The 26,278-nt window shown below is 45.9% G+C and overlaps 1 protein-coding gene across 1 annotated transcript; it reads left to right on the forward strand.

Annotated features, from left to right (window-relative positions):
- Positions 1-203: 203 nt before the first annotated feature.
- On the forward strand, positions 204-25,260 carry LOC132571311 (zinc finger protein RFP-like). The gene is made up of 7 exons (XM_060238112.1): positions 204-617; positions 5,926-6,021; positions 7,551-7,781; positions 9,890-9,912; positions 15,339-15,457; positions 22,474-22,506; positions 24,752-25,260. The coding sequence occupies exons 1-7, from the start codon at positions 204-206 to the stop codon at positions 25,258-25,260; spliced, it is 1,425 nt and encodes a 474-aa protein (XP_060094095.1).
- Positions 25,261-26,278: the final 1,018 nt, after the last annotated feature.

Below are 26,278 nucleotides of genomic sequence, written 5' to 3' on the forward strand. Positions count from 1 at the left end.
CAAATGAGTTCCTGTTGGGCTTTTTCTACAATAAAAGCCCGGAAGCAACCCCCGGAATCTCTCACCCCCTGAATATATCAGAGGGATGCAGCAAGTCAGCAGCAAAGTGGAGTCATTTCTTAGAAGGGAAATACAGGAACTCAGCTAGGAAGCAGTAAAAACGAAAGTAGAATTGTAGCTTTCTCCTTAGTGGTGAGGCAGCCATGGCTACTGGGGTTCCTGTCAAACAGCTCTCTCAGGAACTCAGCTGTCCCATCTGCCTGGACTATTTCAGCGACCCAGTGATCCTCACAGAGTGTGGCCACAATTTCTGCCGAGGCTGCCTGGCCAAGAGCTGGGGTGAGGCGGCAGTGAAGGTTTCCTGTCCGGTTTGTAAACAACCTGCTCAGCCAAGGAATCTCCTGCCGAATCAGCACCTGGCAAATGTTGTGGAAATAACTAGAAAACTCAGTTGCCAGGGGGGAGAAGCAAAGGAGAAAATCTGTGAGAAACACCGGGAGCCCTTCAAGCTTTTCTGCAAAACTGATGAAATCCTCATCTGTACAGTCTGTGACAGATCCAAGAAGCACAAAAAACATGAGGTGATGCCTGTTGAGGAGGCTGCCCAGGAATACAAGGTAGGAAACTGGATCCTGAGGTGGATGGGGAAGAGCTCTGAGCTGCTCTTGAGAGTGTCTCTGTAAATTTCCTCCTATAAGTTCTTGTGCTTTAGCTAAGATGGCTTCCCCTGCACTGGAGTAACTAGCCCATGTCCAATGCTTTCTTGGCAGAAGTCGGGGAAGCTGAAATAGCAACAGTACAAAGGGACTGAAAATCATCACTTTAGGGTTAGGGGATTGCTGACGAAAGCCTCCAAAATATCCGCATTTAGGAGCACTGCTGCATTCATGCTTTAAAAGCAGGGCTTTTTTTTTTTTTTTTTTTTTTAGCAGGAACGCATAGGAACGCTGTTCCGACTGGCTTGGTGCCAGAGGGTGTGGCCTAATATGCAAATCAGCTCATGCTAGGCTTTTTCTACAAAAGAGCCCTGTGTGAAACAATAGTGACACCAGGGGGTGTGGCCTAACATGCAAATTAGTTCCTGCTGGGCTTTTTCTACCCAAAAAGCCCTGTTTAAAAGTATCTAAAACTTGGTAGAAGAACGAAGTTGGAGCACAGTGGCACCTTTAAGTCCAACAAAGGTTTATTCTTTTTATAAGCTTTCATGCAAAAGCACACTTCAGAGCTTTGTTCTGCTCAGGGATGGCCCTGCTGCTGGGCAAATTGGGCAACTGCCTAGGGCGCTAATGACCCAGGGGCACCAAGAGCTACCCTTCCCATCCTCCCCTGCCGAGACAGTGGCATGGACGAGGGCAGTGTCCTTCCTTCCTTTTTTCCTCCCCTCTCTCCCTCCCTGAGGCTCCAGTAACAGTGGAGGCAAGAGAGTGGACAAGCATGGCATCCTTCCTTTTCCCCTCCCCTCGCTCCCTCCCTGGGGCTCCCGCAGCGGCGGCGGCAGCAGAGATAAGCGCGGTGTCCTTCCTTCCCTTTTCCCTCCCCTCCCTCCCTCGGACTTCAGCAGTGCCATGAGTGTAGTGTCCTTCCTTCTTTTCCCCCTCCCGCGCCAGCGATGGGGGTAGACAAGGGCGGTGTCCTTCCTTCCCCTTTCCCTCCCCTCCCTCCCCGGGGTTCTGGAGACCCAGCGCCACCGTCGTGACTTGAGACCAGGCTCAGGAAGGTAGAAGAATCCCCCCCCCATTCCTCCCGAGAAGAGACTCAGCAGCATCCTGAGGTCCCTGCATCGCTGCAGATCGCTGCCATAAGTTGCATGATACAAACTTCGTTCTGGGTTTTGTAGGTCCGGGGTTGGGGAGCGGGGAGAGAAGAACGATATCCTGGATGTGTTTGAGTTAAAATGGCATCCACCTGTCGCAGTGGAGGGTGGGGGGGGGGGGGCGGTTAGGGAATATATTGAATCATCAGTCCCGTGTAGGGCTATCTCTCCAGCCACCGAGAGCGCACTTTGTCTTTGGGTCCTGGCATGTTTCATCCCCCTTCCTCATTCTCTTGCCATCCAAGGGCGTTTGGTGAGGCTGCCTGTTGCCCAGATTGGCATTCCCTTGTATTTTCTGGAGCGGAACCTTTGGATGCAGCACCATAAATTGACTGAGGCCTGACCGCACTTTACATACATACAAACATACACAAATAAGTATGAGCTGCTGCTAAGAAATAACACACCATGTGTGCCAGAGATTATTTTTTTGCTCCAAACTTCTCCTTAGTTGCTTTGGGAATCTATAGCATTACGCCCCACTGAAGTCCCTCCCTTCCTCAGGTTCCACCATAAAATATCTAGGAATTTCCCAACCCAGAATTGGCAACCTTTGGGCATGCTCTCCTCCCTCTCACATATCAGGATGAGTCCCCTCTCCCAAAAGCAATAAAAGAGAAATATAGAAGAAGCCAGTTGTGAGGAAAGGGGGAAGGAGTGTGGGCACAAGAAGACCATCCTTTGTCCATCTTCACCCCATGCAAAGGAGCCTTTGGCTACAGGAAACATTTTTCCACAGTAGGACCCTGGAGCAGGAAGGGTAAACTGATGAAGACTGTGTGTGCAGGTGGGCATGCGCACACCTGGAAGTCATGACGAGCTCTGATGACTGACCTCTACTGGGGGCCTGGAGGATATTCAGAGAGGGGGCGGAATAGAGCCTGCCCTCCCAACTTTGTTATTTCAAGGAGGTCTCCCATCCACATACTTGCCAAGGTCGGCCTTGCTCAGCTTCAGTTTGGTGTAGTGGTTAAGCCAGTTTGGTGTAGTGATTAAGTGTGTGGACTCTTATCTGGAAGAACCGGGTTTGATTCCCCACTCCTCCACTTGCACCTGCTAGCATGGCCTTGGGTCAGCCATAGCTCTGGCAGAGGTTGTCCTTGAAAGGGCAGCTGCTGTGAGAGCCCTCTCCAGCCCCACCCACCTCACAGGGTGTCTGTTGTGGGGGAGGAAGGTAAAGGAGATTGTGAGCCACTGTGAGACTCTTCGGAGTGGAGGACGGGATAGAAATTCAATATCTTCTTCTTCTTCTGAGATCTGGCAGAATCAGGCTTGCCTGGGCTATCCAGGTCAGGGAGCAATTTCAAGTTTTGTGCTTTTCATTTTCCCCACAATTCATCTGTTTTTGAAAACTGGTTATCAGTGTGTGTGGAGGGGGTTGCCAGAAGTTAACCTTGCCTAGGATGCCAGATAGTCTAGGGCTGGCCCTGGCTCTACTGCTTCAGGCCAGTACAGCTACTCGCCCGAATCAACACTTGGTAGATTTGTCTGCTTGTCTCCCATAGCTGTCTTGCGAATGTCTGTGTGGCAGCAGGCCCATAGCTAGGGGGAGCCCTGAGGGTCCAGGCCCCGCCTGTCAGACCCCTCTGAAACCTTTCTGGCCCCACCTTCCTTGACTTTCCCCCACTTCAGACAGGCAGTGCACAAAGAACAACAGGCAGCCTCCCAGTCAAAGGCAAGTCTTCTCAGCCCTCCCAGCCCTTGGAGAGTCTTGCCTTCACCCGAGTCCCTGATGAGCAACAGGTGAAAAGGCACATCGTACTGCTTGGCCATGGTGAGACCACTTCAGCTTCAGCCCCACTTGGGGCCTGCTACCATCGCAGCTGAGTGTTTCCCCGTTCATGGAGCTCTTCTGGTGATGCCAATCCCAAGGTGGGGGCAAGGGATCCTCCGGTTTGGAGGCCCTCCCCCTGCTTCAGGGTCATCCAAAAGTAGGGGGTGGGGGAGGAGGAGGAGGGAAATGTCTGCTGGACACTCTATTATTCCCTATGGAGACCGATTCCCATAGGGTATAATGGAGAATTGATCTGTGGGTATCTGGAGCTCCAGGGGTGGGGTTAGAGGTAGAGGCGCCAAATTTTCCACATAGCATCCAATGCCTCTCCTGAAAAGACCCTCCAAGTTTCAAGAAGATTGGACCCGCGGGGGGGGGGGGATTCTATGAGCCCCAAAAGAAGGTGCCCCTATCCTTCATAATTTCCAGTGGAGGGAAGGCATTGAAAAGGTGTGCAGTGGTCTCTGTTCAATGGGATGGCCAGAACTCCCTTTGGAATTCAATTATGCTTGTCACAGCCTTTGCTCCTGGCTCCACCCCCAAAGTCTCTTGGCTCCACCCCCAAAGTCTCTTGGCTCCACCCCCAAAGTCCCCAGATATTTCTTGAATTGGACTTGGCAACCCTAACTCATCTGTTCTGAGTAGCTGCAGCGCTGGTGAGCAGGTGGGTGGGCAGGGGAAGAAACCTGGAGATGAGTTCACTTGCAGCAGCCCTGGCACCAGGGGGATACCCAGAAGAGGACGTTGCTACTCCAAGGAATTGGCGCACACACAGGGGGGTGCTATTGGTGGGGGATCACCTCTCCACTGGGCACAGCAGGCAGGCAAAGGAGGAAAAGTGGAAGGCATCCCCACTGCTGCTCCCTACAGGGGAAGAAATGCAGGGCTGGGAGGTGAGGAGCAAAGAGGCTGCCAGTATTTGTGGGACCCCTGGAGCTGACCACCCTGGCCCAACTTTGCATGATTGGAGGGAGAAAGAGAAGAAGGGAGAACCATTTTGGTGTATTGACCCATGCTCCCTGGCTCCCAAACAAAAATCATGGCTATTGACATAAGAACATAAGAGAAGCCCTGCTGGATCAGGCCAATGGCCCATCCAATCTGTGTCACACAATGGCCAAAAACCCAGTGCCAACAGGAGGTCCATCAGTGGGGCTGGGACACTAGAAGCCCTCCCACTGTCCGCCCCCCAAGCATCAAGAATACAGAGTATCATTGCCCCAGATAGAGAGTTCCAACAATACACTGTGGCTAATAAATTTGGCCCCACCAAATTTGAAATCCCGGCTACAGCCCTGTGTGACAGTGATGAGTTTGAAGCTGTCATTGTCTTGCAGCCCAATCTACCTCACAGGGCTGTTGCGAGGATAAAATGGATGAGGGGAGAGCCATGTTGTATGCCACTCTGGGGTCCATTGGCTCCCCTAGAAAAACACAAGTATTAATCGCAGTAGAAGAAAAATACTATCAAATTATAGATACTCTCAGGGACCTCCCCGCCCCCCTATACACACACTCAACACATTGCAGGGCTGGGAAAGGAGCCAAGTGTGCCACTTCAATTAACTATTTCTCTTTTTCTTGGATTTTATGCGGGTTTTATGCATACGTATAGAATCAAAGAATCAGAGAGTTGGAAGGGACCTCTAGGGTCATCTAGTCCAACCCCCTGCACAATGCAGGAAACTCACAAACACCTCCCCCTAAATTCACAGGATCTTCATGCTGTCAGATGGCCATCTAGCCTCTGTTTAAAAACCTCCAAAGAAGGCGAACCCACCACCTCCCGAGGAAGCCTGTTCCACTGAGGAATCACTCTAACAGTCAGGAAGTTCTTCCTAATGTTGAGCCGGAAACTCTTTTGATTTAATTTCAACCCATTGGTTCTGGTCCTACCTTCCGGGGCCACAGAAAACAATTCCACATTATCCTCTAGATGACAGCCCTTCAAGTACTTGAAGATGGTAATCATATCACCTCTCAGCCGCCTCCTCTCCAGGCTAAACATCCCCAGCTCCTTCAACCTTTGATCATAGGACATGGTATCCAGACCCCTCACCATCTTCGTCACCCTCTTCTGGACCCGTTCCAGCTTGTCTATATCCTTCTTAAAATGTGGTGCCCAAAACTGAACACAATACTCCAGGTGAGGTCTTACCAGAGCAGAGAAAAGCGATACCATCACATCATATGATCTGGACACTATACTTCTGTTGATATAACCCAAAATTGCATTTGCCTTTTTAGCCACTACATCATACTGTTGACTCATATAGTTACATATAGTGTAACTGAAAAACAATAGAACTAATCCAGACTGTCCCCACTCCCTTTTTAGGACAAGATCTTCAACTGCCTGGAGACTTTGAGGACTGAGAGAATGAAAATTCTGGTATATTTTGCAGCTGCTAAAGAGGAAAGCCAAGAAATGCTTGTAAGTGCCCCAACTGCTGGAAGTCAACAAGAACTGGGACTAATATCAGGAGAAACAATATCCCAAACACAGGAAGAGTTCAAAACCACAAGGTAGCCCCAGTCCTTAGAACAGATATCTGCCGTTCAGAGTAGCCTGGTCTCTCACAGAAAACAGTAATCAACGATCATTCTAAGGGCCAAACTACATGTTCATTCCTTTTTTCCTGGAGTTTTTCTGTCTTTTACAATAGACAGCTGCTAAAACTGAAGCTGTAGTCTGGATTAGAAGATTGGGCAAGAGTGTCTTTTTATCTGCCATTCATAATGGCCTAGTCTGTTACAGAAAACAGTTATGAAAATTCATTTAAGAGCCAAGCTACATGTAATATTCCTTTTTTCCTTGAGTTTTCTTTCTTTCTTTTTTTACAATAGACAACTACAGAAGATGTAGGAGGAGGATCTTTTTAATTATTTCTACTTCACTGTATTTTTATAAATAAAAAACTGTGCTCCCCTCCTCCAATGATATAAGGATAAATGAAGACAGTAAAGCTGTGTAGGGGGCAGTTTTAGTGGGAAAACCTGAGAGAAGGTGAGATTAAGATCCTCTCTTCAACCTGTACTGGTCTTTTATGTATTTTGCAAAGCTAAAGTGATCCTGAGGAAAAACTACAACCAACTGAGCACCATGTCAGTCTGTGGAACAGGCCTTCAGAATGCTTGAATGTCGCATTTATTTAGAAATTTATCCCCTGTGTTCTTTGGGGACACAAGGCAGCTTACAGTGTTGTTCTCTCCCTCCTTATTTTGCCTTCATGACAACAACCTTATGAGGTAGATTAGGTTAAAAAAAGAGTTCCTGACCCACAGTCACCCATGAAGATTCCATGGGCAGATTCGGACTTGGTCTCCCAGACCCTACTTTAAGTGCATTAACTAATGCATGGTGTTTCCAGGTTTCCCTGGGTGACCCGTGGGTTTTTGGGTGCCCTAGGCACCTGGCCCCGCCTCCAGGCCAACCAACCTTTTTGCCATCACTGCCACTGTCCAGAGGCTCTGGACTGGAAGCCCTCCCTCCATCCCTCCCTCTCTCCTTGAAGGACAACCTTGTGACATCACTATGATTTCCTGCAATTCCACCCCCCCTCCCCCGTCAGCTTGGCAGTGATGAGAAGCCTACCTCTACCCCATGCTGGACCTATACATAATATTGATGTGGTCTCTGGGAAAAGTCACCAGTGTCTTTCCTAAATGACTTGACCATCTAAGAACCAATTACATTCCTGACATTGGATTTCTCTTTCTTTTCTTTCTTTCTTTCTTTCTTTCTTTCTTTCTTTCTTTCTTTCTTTCTTTCTTTCTTTCTTTCTTTCTTTCTTTCTTTCTTTCTTTCTTTCTTTCTTTCTCTCTCTCTCTCTCTCTCTCTCTCTCCCCTTCCTTCCTTCCTTCCTTCCTTCCTTCCTTCCTTCCTTCCTTCCTTCCTTCCTTCCTTCCTTCCTTCCTTCCTTCCTTCCTTCCTTCCTTCCTTCCTTCCTTCCTTCCTTCCAGAAAATTACAGAATCAGAGAGGCAAAAGACAGTGGCTGAATTCAGAACACTAAGCCAGTTTCTGAAAGAACAAGAAAACCGTCTGCTGGCCCAGATAGACAAGGTGGAGGAGGAGATAGCCAAAAACAGATACAAGCATCTGACCAAGCTCTCTGAGGAACTCTCCTTTCTCGAAACCCTCATCCAGGAGATGGAGAAGAAGCATCAGCAGCCAATGTGTGAACTCCTACAGGTAAGTAACTTGTAAAAAAAAAAATTAAAGATCATTCTCAGTGGGATACTGTTTACATACCTTTTCTGTTGAAAACAGGGCTATATTCTATAGAATCATGGAGTTGTAAGGGACCCCCAGGTAATCTAGTCCAACCCCCCTGCACAATGCAGGAAATTCTCAAGTACTTCCCCCTAACTTCACAGGTTCAGCATTGTTGTCAGATGGCCACCTAGCCTCTGTTTAAAAACCTCCATGGAAGGAGAGCTTACCACCTCCTAAGGAAGCCTGTTCCACTGAGGAACCGCTCTAACAGTCAGGAAGTTCTTCCTAATGTTGAGACGGAAACTCTTCTGCATTAATTTCAACCCATCAGTTCTGGTCCTACCTTCTGCACCATCAAGTACTTGAAGATGGTGATCATATCCCCCCTCAGCTGCCTCCTTTCCAGTCATTCCTACTTCCTATAAAGACACACCCCCATCCTTGAATGAAGTGTGGTAGGCCTGAGGTGTTTTCTTGAGGCTTAATCTACCTGGCAAAGATAATCTGTTTCCCTGCCTGTCATCACCACCATGAATGCAGAGTCATTTGCCCTGGCATAGAAGTGTCCACTGGGGAGTTTCAGGTGCAGTTTCCTCCATCAGCTGCTATTTTCCCTGTATCTCCCTCATCATATGCAACCCCAGAAAGCTTTAAAAAAATGGATAGTTGCTGTCTTGCTGCAGTCCCATGGCAAAGAGTGGTAAGCTGCAGTACTGCAGTCCAAGCTCTGCTCATGACCTGAGTTCAATCCCAGAAGAAGCTGGATTCAGGTAGACGGCTCGAAGTTGACTCAGCCTTCCATCCATCCGAGGTTGGTAAAACAAGTACCCAGCTTGCTTGGGGGTAAAGTGTAGATGACTGGGGAAGGCAAACCACCTTGTAAAAAGTCTGCCGTGAATATGTCATGATGTGACATCACCTCAGAGTCGGAAACAACTGGTGCTTACACAGGGGACTACCTTTACCTTTATCTCACTGCAGTACAATCCCATAACAATCTATTACACAGTCTGTTAATTCCTCTTGTTAGAGACAATTTGTATGCCTCCCCTGGCCCCTCCAGGAGATGCAAAGAAAAAGAGCTGTCAGTCGGGAGTCTCCTTTGAAGTATACAACTTTATTGATATCAAGAAAGAGGGGAGTCGCTTTTCAACGAGCTCCCTGATTAGTTCCATACATGCCATTTTATCCTTTACTCCCGGCCGATGAGTCCCTCCTCCTTTCCCCATAGGCTGAGGTACTTAGAGGGTACAGGCTACCCGGCACGCCTACTTCACCCCCTCCTTGATATGTACCCCTCCCGTTACATACATTGCATGTGCATTTAAATTTACCTTTCCCCGAGGTGGGGTGTGTCAGTTAATATTCATTACTTGATTACGCCTGCGTACTTGCTGCTTATTAATCTCGATTGCTATTAATCTTTACTGTTGCCATGGCTTGTTCAGCCGTGTTATTTCTTTTCGGCTTCTGCGTTTTAACAATGGCTACTACCCCTGTGCTATGGTTACTAAATGTTTGTACCCGGTTCCGCTCCTTGCACCTTAACAATCACTAAGACATTACATTTGGTTCCTCCTGTTTCAGCTCATTTCATTATTTCACTCCTCTCACTCTGACTACCCAGCTGTCATATAAAATAAGTCACCAGCACTTTTAATTGCCTTGTTAGTCACCTTATTATCTCTACAATGAAAAGGGCTGGGGGGGGGGGTAATGAAAGCTGTAGCATGATAGTAGTCCATCAGCTGAAAAAAAATAGCTTTTTGGTGGCACATCAGGGAAAATGGCAGCCTTGTTGGGCTGGCATAACAAAAATGATACCAGTGAGAGTGGAGCCTCAAAAATTTGCACTTTCCCATCCAAATGGTCTACTAACCTGCTTGGGCTGCACTGTTTTTGGACTGGTTGCACAAAAGCAGGCTTGAGAAGGGATGCACTGAGACCATGGAAAGTCTGAAAAGAAGACAACTGGAGGATGAGTGAATGTTCAAAATAAACCAACTGCAGAGAAAAACTTCCATGTGCTAGTGTGATCCATGGCAGTCACTGAGTTTCTCTTTCTTCCTCTTTCTTAATTCCAGGATATCAGAAGCAGCTTGCAGAGGTAAGCACATTGCATCCATTTTCCTCCTTCATCATTTCAGACATGGTCAGTATAATATGGGGTCTCCAGCCCTCTGTAGACATGACAAACCCATGAGCTCTTAGGGGGACAGGGTGGAACCTTGAGAGGGGGAGGTTTGCTGATGCTGTGGCAATCACCTGAAAGTGACCTGCCATAGCACTCTAGGAATGTCCCCACCTCTGTAGTAGATATCATAGAGAGGAAATTCCTAGAGTGTGCAGCCAGTCACCCAGAGTGATGTCACAGTTTCACTTTCTTCTAGGCTTCCCAACCCTCCCACCCTGGCGGGGGACCCCAGAATTTACAGCCTCTTCCCCCACTCTCCAAAAAAACGGAAGCGGGGGGAGGGGGGAAACGGCACCAAGGAGCGTGGCAAGCCACCCCATCTCGGAGGAGCAGCTAAGGTGAACCAGCGAAGAGGCTGCGAATCTGGGTCCTTCTAGGACCCGGATTTGTGGCTCGCCACGCTCCTGGCCTGCCTCCACCCTCCCCTTCTCTGATTTCACCTCAGAGGCAGAGCGGGCGACACCGCTGTGCTGCCGCCTCTTCTCTGCTTCACCGTAGCTGCTCCTCCTCCATTTCGGGGGAGCAGTTATGGTGAAGCGGAGAAGAGGCGGCAGCCGCGCAGCAGCGTCGCCCGCTCCGCTCCGCCTCTGAGGTGAAATCAGAGAAGGGGAGGTTGGAGGGAAGGAAGACATTTAAAAAGGTGTGCCAGTGATGCTTGTCACACCCTTGCTCCTAGCTCCACCCCAGTGTCTCCTGGCTCCACCCCCAAAGTCCCCAGAGATTTCTTGAATTGGACTTGGTAAGCCTACTTTCTTCCATTTTATGTCTTGCGGCTTGATTGACTGACCATGGGGAATGGAGTGTGGAGACAGTAGCTTCCCTGTCATGGTGAGGAAACAGCAGCCTTAGGACAGGGGGAGAAGTGTGTGACCCTAGGCTCCATATGACAGCATACAGGACTCCAGATCATTCAATGTTCCAAGCTGCATAGCTTCCCAAGGAGACCCAAAGTGGCTTACATGTAAGGGAAAAAATTACAAATCACAAAAACAACTAGACAAACAAACATGTCAGAACAAATCTAGATTGGTCTGAATCCACCAAACTGACCATTGAATGTCCCATGCTGTGAGCCAAGAGTCTCTCACACTTCAGCTTGCACCCAAAGACTCATGCCTCCAGCCCAGCCCAGACTTTAAATACCTACAGGAGGAAAAAGGGCATCCTAGATGGACTGCAGCTTCTCCTAGGTTGCTGCCAGCATTCTAGCAGCATAACATCTTTGTTTAAACCTCATTTCCTTCTTTGATTGAGTGACGAGCTTCCTGGATTGACAGAGTGCTGTTGATGTTATTTACCTGGATTTCAGTAAAACTTTAGACAGGGTTCCCCATGATGGGTAAACTAGAGAACTGTGGACTGGACTCTAGGACAGTTAGATGGATTGGGAACTGGTTGGACAACTGCACTGAAAGAATACTTGTCAGTGGCATTTAGGCTTCCCAACCCCCCCGCCCTGGCGGGGGACTCCCAAATTTGCAGCCTCCTCCCCCGCTCTCCAAAAATCTGAAAGAAGGGGGGGGGAGAGAACATGCCTGTAGGCATCATGTAGTTGTAGAGCTCCTGATCCGTTTGTAAAATGTGTGCCTTTAAGGCTGCGCAGGAAACAGGAAGGGCTTCATTGGAAAGGGTCAATAATAGTTTCCATGGAGAACGGCCCCTCCCTTTCTTTTGCTTTCGTTTTCACAGCAAGTAGAGTTCTGCAGGAAGAAGATCTAGTAAGTATTTGTGTGTGAGAGGGAGGGGACAGGGGATTCCCTGGTTTGGAGGCCCTCCCCCCCTTTAGAAAGCGTGGGGGGGTAGGGAAATGTCTACTGGGCACTCTATTATTCCCTATGGAGAACGATTCCCATAGGGAATAATAGGAAATTGATATGTGGGTATTGGGGGCTCTGGGGGGGACTATTTTTTGAGATAGAAGCACCAAATTTTTAGTATAGCATCTAGTGCCTCTCCCCAAAATACCCCCCAAGTTTCAAAACGATTGGACCAGAGGGTCCAATTCTATGAGCCCCAAAAGATGGTGCCCCTATCCTTAATTATTTCCTATGGAAGAAAGGCATTTAAAAAGGTGTGCTGTTCCTTTAAATGTGATGGCCAGAATTCCCTTGGAGTTCAATTATGCTTGTCACACCCTTGTTCCTGGCTCCACCCCCAATGTCTCCTGGCTCCACCCCCAAAGTCTCCTGGCTTCGCCCCCAAAGTCCCCAGATTTTTCTTTCATTGGACTTGGCAACCCTAGTGGCATTTCATCTGAGGGAGGGAGATGTCCAGTGGGGTGTCCCAAGGCTTGGTTCTGGGCCTACTACTTTTTATCAGTGATATATACTGGCTGGATACATTGGGAAAAACTTCTTTACAGTAAGAGCTGTTTAATAGTGGAATTAGGTGCTGAGGGAGGTGGTGAGTTCCCCCTTACTAACAGTCTTTAAGCAGCAGCTGGATGAACACTTGCCAGGGTTGCTCTAGGCTGATCCTGCATTGAACAGGTGGTTGGACTAGATGGCCTGTATGACCCCTTCCAACTCTTTGATTCTATGAAACAAACAAGCCGTTCATTTAGATCAGAGGTCACCAACACGCAGTCCAGCTTCTTTTCCTCCTGAGCAGCAACACCTTGGAGGAAAAGAGACTAACTAGCCTGAAGGGAAAGAAGAGGAAAGCCTTTCCCCCCAGCCAGTCAGCTTCTTTTCCTGTCCAGTAGCAATGCCAGGAGGAAAGGAGATTAACTGACTAGTAGTGAGGTAAATATTTGGATATTAGCATGTAAATATTTGAAATAAAGCATCAAATAATAATGTGCTTTTGTGATTGGTTCCACCTCTTCTTTCTGGCACCCACCATCCCATGTCACAACTCCAAAGGTGTCCACAGGCTCAAAAAGGTAAGGGACCCCTGATCTAGATCTTCCTTAGTTCCCCTTCCCCAGCTAACCAGCAGGAAATTGGGTCACCCAGTCATATTAGTGCCTCTCCCTCAATTGCCTCCTCAAGGATCATGACCTGAGCGCTGCCCTTCTCTCCTTGGCTACTCCTGCTAATGGACTTGGCTGGCATATAGATTAGCCAGAAGGTCCTTTCTAATGAGGAACATCCCTGATGACTGCCCATTAAAGAGACTCTGGGGCCATCTCCAAAAATAACTCCCAAGGAAGGATGAGTTGGGGATGGGTTGTGTTTCTAACACTACATTTTTATTAAATGCAGCTCCACTGCTGTGGAATCAACTCCCGGAGGAGGTACGGGCCCTACGATGTTTAGATCAATTCCTCAGGGCCTGTAAAACCTACCTCTTCAAAATAGCCTTCAACTAATGACAAGCTAAGAAAGTGCCGCTGGAAATGCTTTTAGCTACTGAATTCTACTGAAGATTTAATGTTTATAGCACCATAATGTTAATTTTAATATAATTTGTAAATTGTTTTTAATTATGATTTTATAAGTACAACTGTTGATGTATATTGTATTTTATTTTTATGTTGTAAGCTGCCCTGAGCCTGCCCTGGCTGTCAGCGCAGGGTTCATCGGAATTCCAGAATAATAGAACTCTTTCTTTTAGAAATAAGTTTCTTTATTGGATTTACAATGTCTCTGCTGTAGAGGGTCTTTGAGAGTGATAACATACATTGGATAGGCTCTAACTGGCGGGGAGGGCGGGATATAAATAAAAAGTATTATTATTATTATTAAGACACAGGCCTCAGATTCAGCAGGAGCTCACAGGAGCATAGCTCCTGAACCTTTCTGATGGTTCCCCCTCCTCCTCCCCACTTACTTTGTCTATTAGTAGGTGCAGCTGCATAACAATATAAGGATTAGGAGAGCAGCCAGCCAGCCACCAGGAGCTTTGCCACACCCCCATTAACCCCCAGATAAGCCTGCCCCAACCTTTCTCCACTTCTTATGTGATTTTGGGCAGCCGGTGGCTTGCTGGCCTTTTGACTGGGGGGGGGGGGCAGCCCAGGAGAGCCCCAGGCGAGTGTGGTCTGCTTGGGCTGGCTGGATCTCTAGCCGACCCAAGCAGGCCTTGCTCGCCTGAGGCTCTCCTTTCTTGCATTGGGTTGCTTTTGGCTGGGGGGGCGGGGCAGTGGCATATGCTAATGAATTATGCTAAAGAACTCCACCACCTATTTTTCGACAAAACAACCCCTGGTTAGACATGGGGATAATTTGGCTGTTATGGGGAGCTGAAACCCTGCAACTCTTCCTTCTGGCTAAAGAAAGATGGAATGTAGCATAGCATCTGCTCTAGAATATTCTTATTTTATTTAGAACTCTGTTATACTGAAGAAGGGCACAGCACATAAACATTCCTAGGTATGGGAGTGGGGGATATCAACATACAGGTGTTGCTAGGCCAGCCATCTGATCCTGGGGAAGTAGCTTATTGGACAAATGCTACTCTGGTTGAAAATTTGAATGAGCATCCCACTTTCTGAGGGACCCCATGAAATATGGACAGAAAGGAGGAAGCCTTGATCATCTTATAAAGTCTGGAGTGTGCTGAGGGAAAGATTATTTATCTCCAAGTAAGGGGGCACTAAAACTCATGTACACTTTAGGTAGCAAGACATTGCCCTTTTGATTTTTGTACTCTGTAGTTTAACCCCCTAAATATATTTACTAGCCCATTTGTATGTGTGTGGGAGAGACTTTTTGTCCACTGGCTTTGAGAAACAATTTGAGTTATTATTGTGACATTCTGGACACTCTTAAGTTTACCCTGCCAAATGGGGTAAAGTTGATGGGGAAGTTGAATCATTTCCTTATCTCATGCATAAGTACAAACTACTTCAAGAGGACAGTTATTGACTGACCTAGAACTAAGTGCTGCCCTAAGCAGAGTTACTCCCTTCTCAGCCCTTTGGCTTCCATGCAGTTAGAAGGGTGTCACTCTGCCTTAGGACTGCACTGCTAATTTCCTAAAATCTGCAGGTAGTGGCAGGGACAACTGAAGGCGCAGATAGGGAGTCCAAGAGGACAAGAAGTCCATAAGAAATATCACATATTATCAGAGGATTCAGAGAAATGTGGAAAACTGCAACAACATTAGATCAGGTTGACTGTAGCTCACCACAAGAGGTAGCTTAAATGAAGCTGAGGTGTTGAGACTGGGTGCACAGTAGTGCCCCATTATGTTCCTTTATCATTGCTGGAGGCCTGTGAGAAGACACTAGTATGTTCCTCATAGCATTGAGTTTGATTCTTGTAATGAGGAGGCATTTCCATCCCTCTCTGGAATTCTACACCTGCCTGTTGTACAGTGCCTGAATTCTGCCCACTTCCCTTTCTGTTGTCTTCTTTCATAAATTCTGGTTTCCATGGTGGGTCTTTTACTAGGTGTGAGAAGAAGGAGAAGTTTGAGATTCCACTGGCTTTCTCGTCTGACCTGAAATGGAGGTTCCAGGGCTGCTGTGATATTGCTCCTTTTCTGAAGGGTCTCATGAAACAATTCAAAGGTAAGAATGAATGGCTGCAGGAATTTCATGTAGGTCATCATAAGCGCAAACTACACGGGGCCTGGGGGGCTGCAGCCCCACCCCCGATTTTCCCCGCCCGGGGCTAAGCCCACGCCGGGCAACCAACACAGGACTTGAGGCTTCAAAGGCATGAATGGGGTGATAAAGGCTATGTGTGATTTTCCCTCTGAGCTTCAAAGTCAGTGAATGACTTTATGAATGACTTTACAACCCAACTCCTTAGAAATGCTAATTGAGCTTCTCCTGCCAGAGGCTAGGTGTCAATATGCGTAATAACCAGTGTTGGTAAGCTCTAAGTTGGTAAATCAATACATTGGCAGACCGGAAGTCAAGGGGGTGAGGAGATCATAGCTTTCACAGCACACATGAGATACAGACCTCTCTGAGATTCATCCAGCCGATCTAGAGTATTGAAGGACTCTTGATATTGTAAGGTAACTGGGAGATCTGCAAAAGTGTTCACTTGTATCTTTGGCTTCTCTGGGTTAATTACTAAAGTATTGATATCCAGCACATATCAATCCTTATAAGATTGGTGTCTGTTGGAAAATAAAGCCTGGCTGGTGGCTACACCCAGTTTTAATGTACCAACAGTCAGACTGCAGGCTCTCTTTGGTGGATTCAAAATACCCGTATTTTTCGGTCCATAGGACGCACCGGACCATAAGACGCAGGTGCCTGGCTGGGAGACAAGCGGTGACTCCCTCCGCCCCCACCGCAAACCCAGCACTTCTCAGGGAGCGATCTCGCTGCTTGTCTCCCAGCCAGGCACGCAGGCGCGGGGGAAGCACGCCTGGCTGGGAGACAAGCGGCGAGATCGCTCCCTGCGAAGTGCTGGGTTGGCGATGGGGGCGGAGGGAGCGATCTCGCCACTTGTCTCCCGGGGGCTGCAGGCCCCTCCCCCCTCATCTTTTAGTATTTGGACCATAAGACGCACGTACTTCCCCCCCCCCACTTTTTTTTTGGGGGGGGGAGTGCGTTTTATGGTCCGAAAAATACGGTACTTGCTTGGTTCCAATTTACTTTTGGGGGGAAAGTGAGATTGAGTGTGGGTGGACATGAAGATCAGAGGTCTTTAAGAACAAAATTTGAGGCCAGTAGCACCTTTAAGAACCAACCAAGTTTAATTCTGGGCATCAGCTTTTGTGTGCATGTACACTGTTTCGTTTAGATTGCACACACCCTTATTTTATCTGACATGAGCCTTTTTTTTGCTATTAATCATTGATCTTATTTATTGTTTTGCTGCTGTTGGTTTTATGATGTGAGCCATCCTGAGCCCATTTTGTGGGTAGGGCAGGATATGTTGAACACATGAAATGAAATGAAAGTTTGATTTCTGAGTGTAAGTGAAAACTGAATGATTTAGGTATCAACAGCAGCTGTAAACTGTAGCATATACTGAACCCAACATGTAGTTGGTGACAGCCAGTTTGGTGCAGTAGTTAGTGCACAAACTCTTATCTGGGAGAACTGGGTTTGATTCCCCACTCCTTCACTTGCAGCTGCTGGAATGGCCTTGGGTCAATCATCACTTTTGTAGGAGTTGTCCATGAGAAGGCAGCTGCTGTAAGAGCTCTCTTAGCCCAACCTACCTCACAGGGTGTCTGTTTTGGGGGGAGGGAAGGTAAAGGAGATTGTGAACTACTCTGATTCAGAGTATAGGGCGGGATATAAATCCAATAATAATATCCTCCTCCTCCTTCTTCCTCCTCATCTCAATTTATATCCCATCCTACCCCCTAGCAACAAAAACACCCATGCCTCATGTCAGAGAAATATTCATCTGTGTGCGTAACCCCAGAAACTCTAGTGTCTAAAAAGATATCAAAAAGTAAGAAGGCACTGTGAAGTGGGCTATAGACACCACTTTGTTGGTGTTAAAGGTGCCACTGGACTCCAACTCAGTTCTCACATTTGTTGATTGCTTTATTATCTGTAAGAACCCCGTGGCAGAGAGTGGTAAAGCTGCAGTACTTCAGTCTGAGCTCCCTCCTCACAATCTGAGTTCAATCCCTGCAGAAACTGGGTTCAGGTAGCCGGCTCCAGGTTGACTCAGCCTTCCATTCTTCCGAGGTCGGTAAAATGATTACCCAGCTTGGTGGGGGGAAAGTGTAGATGACTGGGGAAGGCAATGGCAAACCACCCCGTAAAAACGTTGTGAAAGCAACGTCACCCAGAGTCAGAAATGACTGGTGCTTGCACAGGGGACTTCCTTTACCTACCTTTACCTTATTATCTATTATAATTTACTGTGATTTACACATCTTACCCAATGTGTTATTCCAATCTTAGCTGGATTTATTGCTCAGTTACTTGAGGAAACCTGTTTCAGTGAATCTTAAGGAGTGGACATACTAAGCTTCTCAGTTGTACCCATAATGGAATGTTGTTTGATTTGTAGGTGCCACTGAAACCTCAAACCTCATTCCCATACCTGTTTGTTAACTCTAGTATTTGCATGCTAATTTTATGCAATTCACAGATCTTTCTCATATCCAGTCTTAGTTGTAATCATCTATAATCACCCAGTATTTATGCATCTTGGCTCTTCTGACAACCGCCCAACCCCTGTAAGTATGGGTTGAGGAAACTGTTTTCAGTGTATCTGACAAAGTGTGCTAGCACAGGATAGCTTATACCCAGAATAAAACTTTGTTGGTCTTAAAGGTGTTACTGGACTCTTTTTTTTTTTTTTGAATGAATGAATGAACTTTATTACAGTCATAGACCAATATAAAAACTACGACACATCATATAAAACCCTCTTAAAATACCTAAGATAGTATAAAATACCCTCCTAAAAAACATAAAATACTTGAACATTCCCCACCTATACAATCCAAGATAACTAAAATATAATTTAACCGATTTTAAAATTCAAGTCAGTTCCAATTTATATAAATCCTTTAAATCAGAGTATATAAAAACATTTATAAACTAAAATTCCAAGAGGTCATACAAGACATGCAGTTTCTTGTTTCTTAGTATGGAACTTCACAAGATAATGACAAAATTTGGCTATCTGTCTAGAGATAGTTGGACTTGCATCCACCAAAAGTTTCTCCAAACATGCCTCATCCGCGTCTGCCATTGGTTTAACTACAAACGGGGAAACAAACCTATCCCTCTGTACTTGGTGGAAAGGGCATCGAAAAAACATATGGGTCATCGACTCCACCTCTCCCATAGCACAAGGACAGCGTCGGTCTTCATACGGGACTTTTCTATATTTCCCTTCTAGCACCTTTGAGGGCATAGCTGCACATCGAGCCAACGTAAAGGCTCTTCTGTGGGCTGGTACCTCCAAAAAAGAAAGTACTTGGCCGTCCTCATAACATATTTGGTCTCAGTAGATGCTAAAAAAGAGGGGGCCTGTTCTAGATCCCTTTGTCTCTCTATATCGCAGATTCTTTGTTTGATAATACTTTTTGCTGTGGCATAGCTCTGCGCCAAGAGGTTTTCAAGTGAGAATCCTATACTTTCTAAGTTGCTTCTGACCAATTGCAGCCACCTTGGCCTATAGGGGTCTTGAATTATTAAAGGGAAGAGGCCTTTTTTGTTTTTATGGATCCTTAGCCATTGATATGCCGAAGATAACATAATTCTGGCCTCAATTCTCATTTGCCCAGTTTCTAAACGCAAAAGGGCATTTGACACACCTGGCGGAAGCTGCAAAACGTTACGAAGAAATTTAGATTGCACTTTCTCGAGAGCCTTCAGTTTTTTAGCCGAAATGCCCAGGTTAATACCATAGAGCAATTGTGTTAACACTTTGTATTGGAACAGTTTCAGTGCTGCTGGAACATAGAAGGCCCCCTTAGAGCGAAAAAATCTCAGGATAGCGTACATTGTTTTCTCAGCTTTCTCCACCCTCATATTACAATGTTCAGTATAGGCACCTGTATTCTGAATTACCATTCCCAAATAAGTAAATTTTGTTACTTGTTCTATTTTTTTCCCTTTCATAGTCCAATACCTCTTCTTGGCTTTTTTGCCAAATGCCATCACTTTTGTTTTTTCAAAGTTTATTACCAACCGTTCATTTTCGCAGTACTTAACAAAGCTGTCTAATGCTCTCCGCAACCCAATAGGTGTTCTAGATAACAGTACCACATCGTCTGCATATAGCAGTACTGAAAGATGGCGAAGAGCCAGCTTTGGGGGGTGAAATTTAGTATCAGTCATATGTTCCACCATATCACTGATATAGTAGTTAAATAGGATGGGGGCCAAAAGGCAACCCTGTCTTACACCCTTCTGAGTTTTTATTGGTTCTGTAAGTAATCCCTGCATATTACATCTCACTCTAAGAAATGATTCTTCATGGAGTCCACGAATAAGAAATAGCAGCCTTTTATCAATATTAGAAGCCGCTAGTTTTTGCCACAATCGTTGCCTTGAAATGGAATCAAATGCTGCCTTTAAATCAATAAAAGCAGCATATAGAGCAGTTGTACCTTTGGCAGAGTACTTCCCAATTAGCTGTTGCAATATCAGGCAGTGCTCGATTGTCGACCTTTCTTTCCTAAATCCAGCCTGTTCCAGGGGAATAATTTCTTCTTGTTCCATCCATATTTCTAGTTTTTCTAAAAGATGTCTTGTATAGATCTTACTTATTATATTTAAAAGACTTATGGGCCTATAATTGGCGGGATTATTTCGATTGCCTTTTTTAAAAATAGGGACAACTATAGCTGTCCCCCACTGCTTTGGGATTCGGCCTGTTTGATCAACATAAGTGAAAAAAGATGCCAGAAATTGCGCCCACCAATTTACATTCTCTTTAAGCATCTCAGCTGGTATGCCATCTATACCTGGAGCCTTCCTATTTTCCAGTTGCATTATATGGGCTTTTATTTCTTGCGTACTAACTGGTGGCCACTGAGGGAAGTTCTCTATGTTACCTGGAAAAGAGGGTTGGACATTGTCATCATATAAATTCTGGAAGAAAACAGTCCATGCTTCCGCCGGAATATACATGTCCAGGGGAGAGGCTATCTTAAACCCCCCAATCTTTGTTAATTTCCAAAAAAGCGCAGAATTTTTTAGTTTTACAGCCTGTATAAGTTCCTCCCATAGTTTCCGAGTATACTCTTTCTTCTTCCTTTGAATAATGCCTTTATAGGTTTTTTTATGGCTCACTAGGGCACTTTGTGTCTCTACCCTTTTTTCTATGCTACTCCTCATAGCAAGATAATACTGGACTCAAACTTTGTTCAACTAGTTAATGATTGGAGAAGAAATTGGGGGGAAGAATAACACTGTATTGCTATGTTGCATACATATTGCTATAGCATTTGTGGGTTCTTTTGGTAGCTAGATATTTTGTGTCTTCTTCAAGCCTGTGATTGTTTACATTCATTTAAGTGGATGCTGAACCAGATCCTTTTGAAAATTAATGGCCCCAGCAAGCCTTTTTTTTTTTCATAATGACTACACTCTTAAAGACTTGGTCAAGAAGGTGTGTATTGACAATTGAGAGCCAGTTTGGTGTAGTGGTTAAGTGTGCGGACTCTTATCTGGGAGAACCGGGTTTGATTCCCCACTCCTCCACTTGCACCTGCTGGAATGGCCTTGGGTCCGCCATAGCTCTGGCAGAGGTTGTCCTTGAAAAGGCAGCTGCTGTGAGAGCCCTCTCAGTCCCACCCACCTCACAGGGTGTCTGTTGTGGGGGGAGAAGATTGTAAGCCGCTCTGAGTCTCTGATTCAGAGAGAAGTGCGGGGTTGCCAATCCCCAGTTGGGGCAGGGGATCCCCCAGTTTGGAGGCCCTCCCTGTGCTTCAGAGTCATCAGAAAACAGCAGGGGAAAGAGAAATGTTCCCCTAAAGCTTTTCTGTATTGCCTATTACTGTCAAATTTGTGACCATTAGTTTGTCCTATGCACATGATATGTATATTTGCAGATCATAAAGTGACTATTCTAAAAGTGAATTTCGGAAACAGGACACAGCAAGAGACCTCTGAGATACCACTATAACCACTGGCCAACTCCCACCTTTTTCTGTGTTTGGCCCGGTCCATGGGCATTGTTGGGGAGAGTGCTCCCTAAATTTATGGGGCTTCTCCATAAATTCATAGGTAGTGATAATGGAGGCCCCTCCCTGTGATGTCACTGGCTCCTCCCTATGATGTCACTGGATCAAATGTCTCTGGCTGGGCCCCAGCTCCCCTCCCCCCAGGAAACTGAAAAGTCTACGCCCCTGTAGGTCATTATATCAAACCAGAAACTAGCAAGGTGACTCTTTGTGACTCAAGAATGCTGGCTGAAAAGACAGTTCCAGTTCATTGTGGAATGAGGTTTTTTGTCCAAGTTGGTCTTTAAATCTTTAAGTACATAAGAGACACCATGTTGGATCAGACCAACACTCTAGTTAGTCATGTCAGACTAACCTGATCTCTTTTTTTGAGAAAGTGACTACCTTGCTGGATCAGGGGAATGCTGTAGACATCATTTATCTTGATTTCAGTAAGGTTTTTAATAAGGTTCCACATACTATCCTTGTTGACAAGTTAGTCAAATGTGGTTTGGATCCTATTACCATTAGGTGGATTTGTAACTGCTTGACAAATCGCACCCAAAGAGTGCTTGTTAATGGTTCCTTATCCTCTTGGAGAGGAGTGACAAGTGGAGTGCCTCAAGGATCTGTCCTAGGCCCTGTTTTGTTCAACATCTTTATAAATGGTTTGGATGAGGGAATAGAGGAAATGCTTATTAAATTTGCCGATTATACTAAATTGGAAGGGGTTGCAAATATAGTTGAAGGCAGAAACAGGATACAGGAAGACCTTGACAGGCTGGAAAACTGGGTTAAAACCAATAAAATGAATATATTCTTAATATTTAGATGGGAGACCACAAAGGAAGTCCAGGGCCACTGTGCAAGGGAAAGAAATGACAAACCATTTCAGCATCTATAATTTTGTGAATTGCTAAAGGTTTTGTATAAATAGTGTGTTCTGATGTTTAATCTCTGTTCTTTCTGCTTCCCCAGACACTTTGGTTTCTGAATTTCGAATGCAAAAAGGTAAATTTTGAAGACTTATGGTGGACGAATTTCTTTGGAAGGAGGATGGGCTTGTCAATAAGTTTTCTGTTTATGTTTCATTGGTGTTTGAGAATTGCATCCTGTGAGCATGAAGATTATGAATGGGTTAGTTTCAAATCATGGGAAAGAGAAAAGATGGAAGCAGGAACTGATACTAAATGTAGGAACATGAGCTGTGCTGGATCCATCCAAGGCCCTTCTGGTCTGGAATCCTGTTCCCATCAATGGGCACCTAGGTGCTTTTGAAAAGCCCACGCAATGGACATAACAGCCCCCTCCTGCCCTTTTGGCATCAGCAGCACCTGGTGCTCAGAGTCAGACCTCAGACAGGCCAGAATCTCTTTCAGATGACAATATGGGAAAGCATTACAAATGTTGCCTCATTTTTTGACTAAAAGGAGATTTAGGTGAGTTGTGTTGGCTAGTGAAATAAGTCCATAGTCAGTTTTGTGGGTTAACTGGCTTGTGATGCTGCTCAGAGGTATACTGCCTCTAAGAATGGAGGTTCCATTAGCTATCATGATTAATAGCCATTCAGTTTTGCCACATTCCTATTACCTTTGCAAAAATGCTCTCCTGAACGAGTTATATTTCACACATTCTGCTGAACTAATTGGTAACTAACAGAGAGACTGCAGAACAGGTAGTGATAAGCATACTTTGCCTAGCTCTCAGCAGTAAAAGAGCTGTGGCGTTTTGTGTCAGGCTGTGGTTTCTCAGTAGTCTTTGCAGGAAGACCCACATAGAACAGTTTAAAGTTTTGGTTATCAACACTGTCTCCATCCTGTGGCCTGAAACCCAATTCAAAGTAACCTGGAGTAAAGGTATCATCGAGGAAGAGCTTCACCACCACTCATTCAGTTACCTTGCTTCGTTTCTGAATGCTTTTTTCAAAGGCAAACAAGTGCAGTGTCGAAGTTCAGACTGTCATGCTAGGCCTGGCACAATCTTGAGTTTAAATTCCCACTCAGCCAAGATTAGTGGGGGACCTTCTTCTGCCTAGCCTACCTCACAGGGTTGTAGTGAGGTTGAAGTGAAAGAGGGGAGACTCCTTGGAGGAAGAATGAAGCATAACAGTGAAGTTAAACTCTGAAGGGATGCACCGTTGTCTTCACAGTTAATTTTAAACTGTGAAACCAGCTCTGGGCAATCAGTACTGAGAGCTGCTTCACACAGTGGTTTCTTGCGAAAAGGAAACATGAGAATACTGCCACTGCAAGGCATAGGCCAGGTCCTCAGGAAAGGATTTGTGATTCTTCAAATTGAATCTGCACTCCCCAGATTCCACTTCCCTATTTGCCTTCCAGGTTTAAGTTGATTAAGTTCTCCAAAAAGACACCTGTGGGGACTTGGAGGAAGAGGGGAATCCCACTTCCACCATTCACCTCTGCTGTGTCTGGTTTCCCATCCTACCTTAGGGTCCAGCTTGTGTGCCCCATCTCACCCCTCCCCCACTGTCAACTGGCCACCACCAAGATTTTTTTAATCTAACGTTGTGGTTGGATATTGGCAAAAAATGGGAAACAACCTGTGAAATTCTGTCTTCCAGTTCTTCTCTTGCAATGAATTATGGGCTTTGGTGTTTCAGAGGAAACCTGGGACTTTCACACCACATTAATGAATGATAGCATATGCTCCTCTTTGGAAATTCAACATTGATCACACCTCCCTTACTACTTTCAAGAATAGCTGCCTCCCAGTCCCATGTGGCATAATCAGCTTCTTGTTTTTCTAGCATAACCCAAAAGTTATTTTCCACGACTTCCTAGATAAACTCTGTTCTCTTATTCTCCCACCAACACTGCAAATGAAAATGATAGCAAGTGCTCCACTGAGGTCAACTTCTCAGTGTTTTCTTGGAATATGGGAAGAGATGTACCGCTAAAAATGTGCAGAGTGCCTTTCTCTCACCTCAGATCTCTGCCATCTCCTTTTCTCCTGTGGCATCTAAAGTACAGAAGTTTATATATAGTGTTGTGGGGTGAGTTCCTCCTCTAGGCTTGAATTTGTTTTGTGTCTTAAAAAATCATATAAAATATAAATAAAGAGAAGAACAAGATGAATTAGCCAAACTATTGCTTTAAAAACAGGACTGTAAGGGTGTGTTTTTTTTCTGGGACAGTTGGTGCTTATGCGTTTATGTATTCAATTGAGCTTCTGAAAGGAAATTAACCTCCTGGCTGATTTTCCTTCCCCTTTTTTCTCCTCATCTTCCCCCCAGTAGCAAATGTGACCCTGGATCCAACCACAGCTTCTCACAAACTCATTGTGTCTGAGGATCAGAGAAGCATTAAACACCGAAGTAAAGATCGAGACCTGCCTGAAGTTCCTGATGAGACCATTTATGCCTATGTACTGGGCTGTGAGGGATTCACAGCAGGCTGCCATTTCTGGGAAGTCAGTGTGGGAAATGAGGGAGACTGGGCTGTGGGGGTGGCCAGAAAGTCTGTGAAAGGCAGAGTCACCTTTACTCCTGAGAAAGGGATCTGGGCTGTGGGGAGAAGGAGGGGCCAATTTGAGGCTTTCATAAAGGACACTAACCCTCCACTAACCGTGTATGGAGAGCTGAAGAGGATCAGAGTCTCTCTCAACTACAATGGGGGACAAGTGGCCTTTTTTGATGCTGACATTGCAGCCCTTCTCTACAGGTTCTCAGGAGCCTCTTTCTCTGGAGAGACCCTTTGTCCCTTCTTTGCTATAAAAGATAAAAGCTACCTCATACTCCATCCTTAAAACAGTGAAATCTCTCACACAGGCTCTGCTGATGTTGCTCATGAGATTAGGATGACTAATTTTTTTTTTTTAACTTTTCTTGTCCAACAGCCCCTTTCCTGGCTCTGCAAAAGCTTCTACAACTGCCACTCACTCAAAACTAATACACATGGTGTTTGCTTTCCCTCATTTTTTTCCCCCTGGGCACCCTTTTTGTTGTCTTATTATCTCTTAGAAGGAGAAGTAATGCATAAACAACCCTCATATGCTGTTCAGAGATAAAGTGAAACTATGGGTCGTTGGGGATCCAGGCTCTCCCCCTCAGACCTTTCCAGTTTTTCCTCAGGCCCCTCAACAGACTTGGGGATGCTCATTCTGGGTTTTTCAGGGACAAACTAGACAAGACACTCAGGATCAGATCTCCAATATAAACAGGCCTCGGATTCAGTGAGGCTCACAGGAGCACAGCTCCTGAACCTTTCTGAGAGTTCCACCTCCTTGTCCACTGAATAGTAGGTGCAGCTGCATAACAATCCCTGGATGAGCTCCACCGCCTATTTTTCTACAAAATGACCCCTGAATATTATAATATTAGCAAGGCTCATCAGCAAGTTCCCCACAGTTGCCCCTACTTGCCTACCATTCCCCACCCCCCACTGGAGGTTGGGGCAGCATATGAAAAAGGAAGGACAGAGAAAGTAGGGCCATCATTGCTCTCTTACTCTGGGATATGTGGAAAAGAACAGAAGCAGCAGTGCAAGCTATCCTCTCATCATGAATAGTGAGAGCTGCTGATTGCTGGCAGTATATGGGCATTGAGGGAACTTGCGGCTACTGAGACTTTCTCCCATCCCAAACAAACACTGTCAGCTACTGTTTCCCCTTGCCGCTACCTTCTTTTCCTCCCAACTGTGTTCCCCTCACTCCCCATATAAAGCACCTTGGGAGCTGCCTAGCAAAGATGGCAGCTGAGATGCCATCATGACAGCTCACCTTTTAAAAAGCATTTTAAATCTCCCTGCCCTTCCCAAAGAGGTTT

Source organism: Heteronotia binoei, chromosome 5 (assembly GCF_032191835.1).
Source record: "Heteronotia binoei isolate CCM8104 ecotype False Entrance Well chromosome 5, APGP_CSIRO_Hbin_v1, whole genome shotgun sequence".
NCBI lineage: Eukaryota > Metazoa > Chordata > Lepidosauria > Squamata > Gekkonidae > Heteronotia > Heteronotia binoei.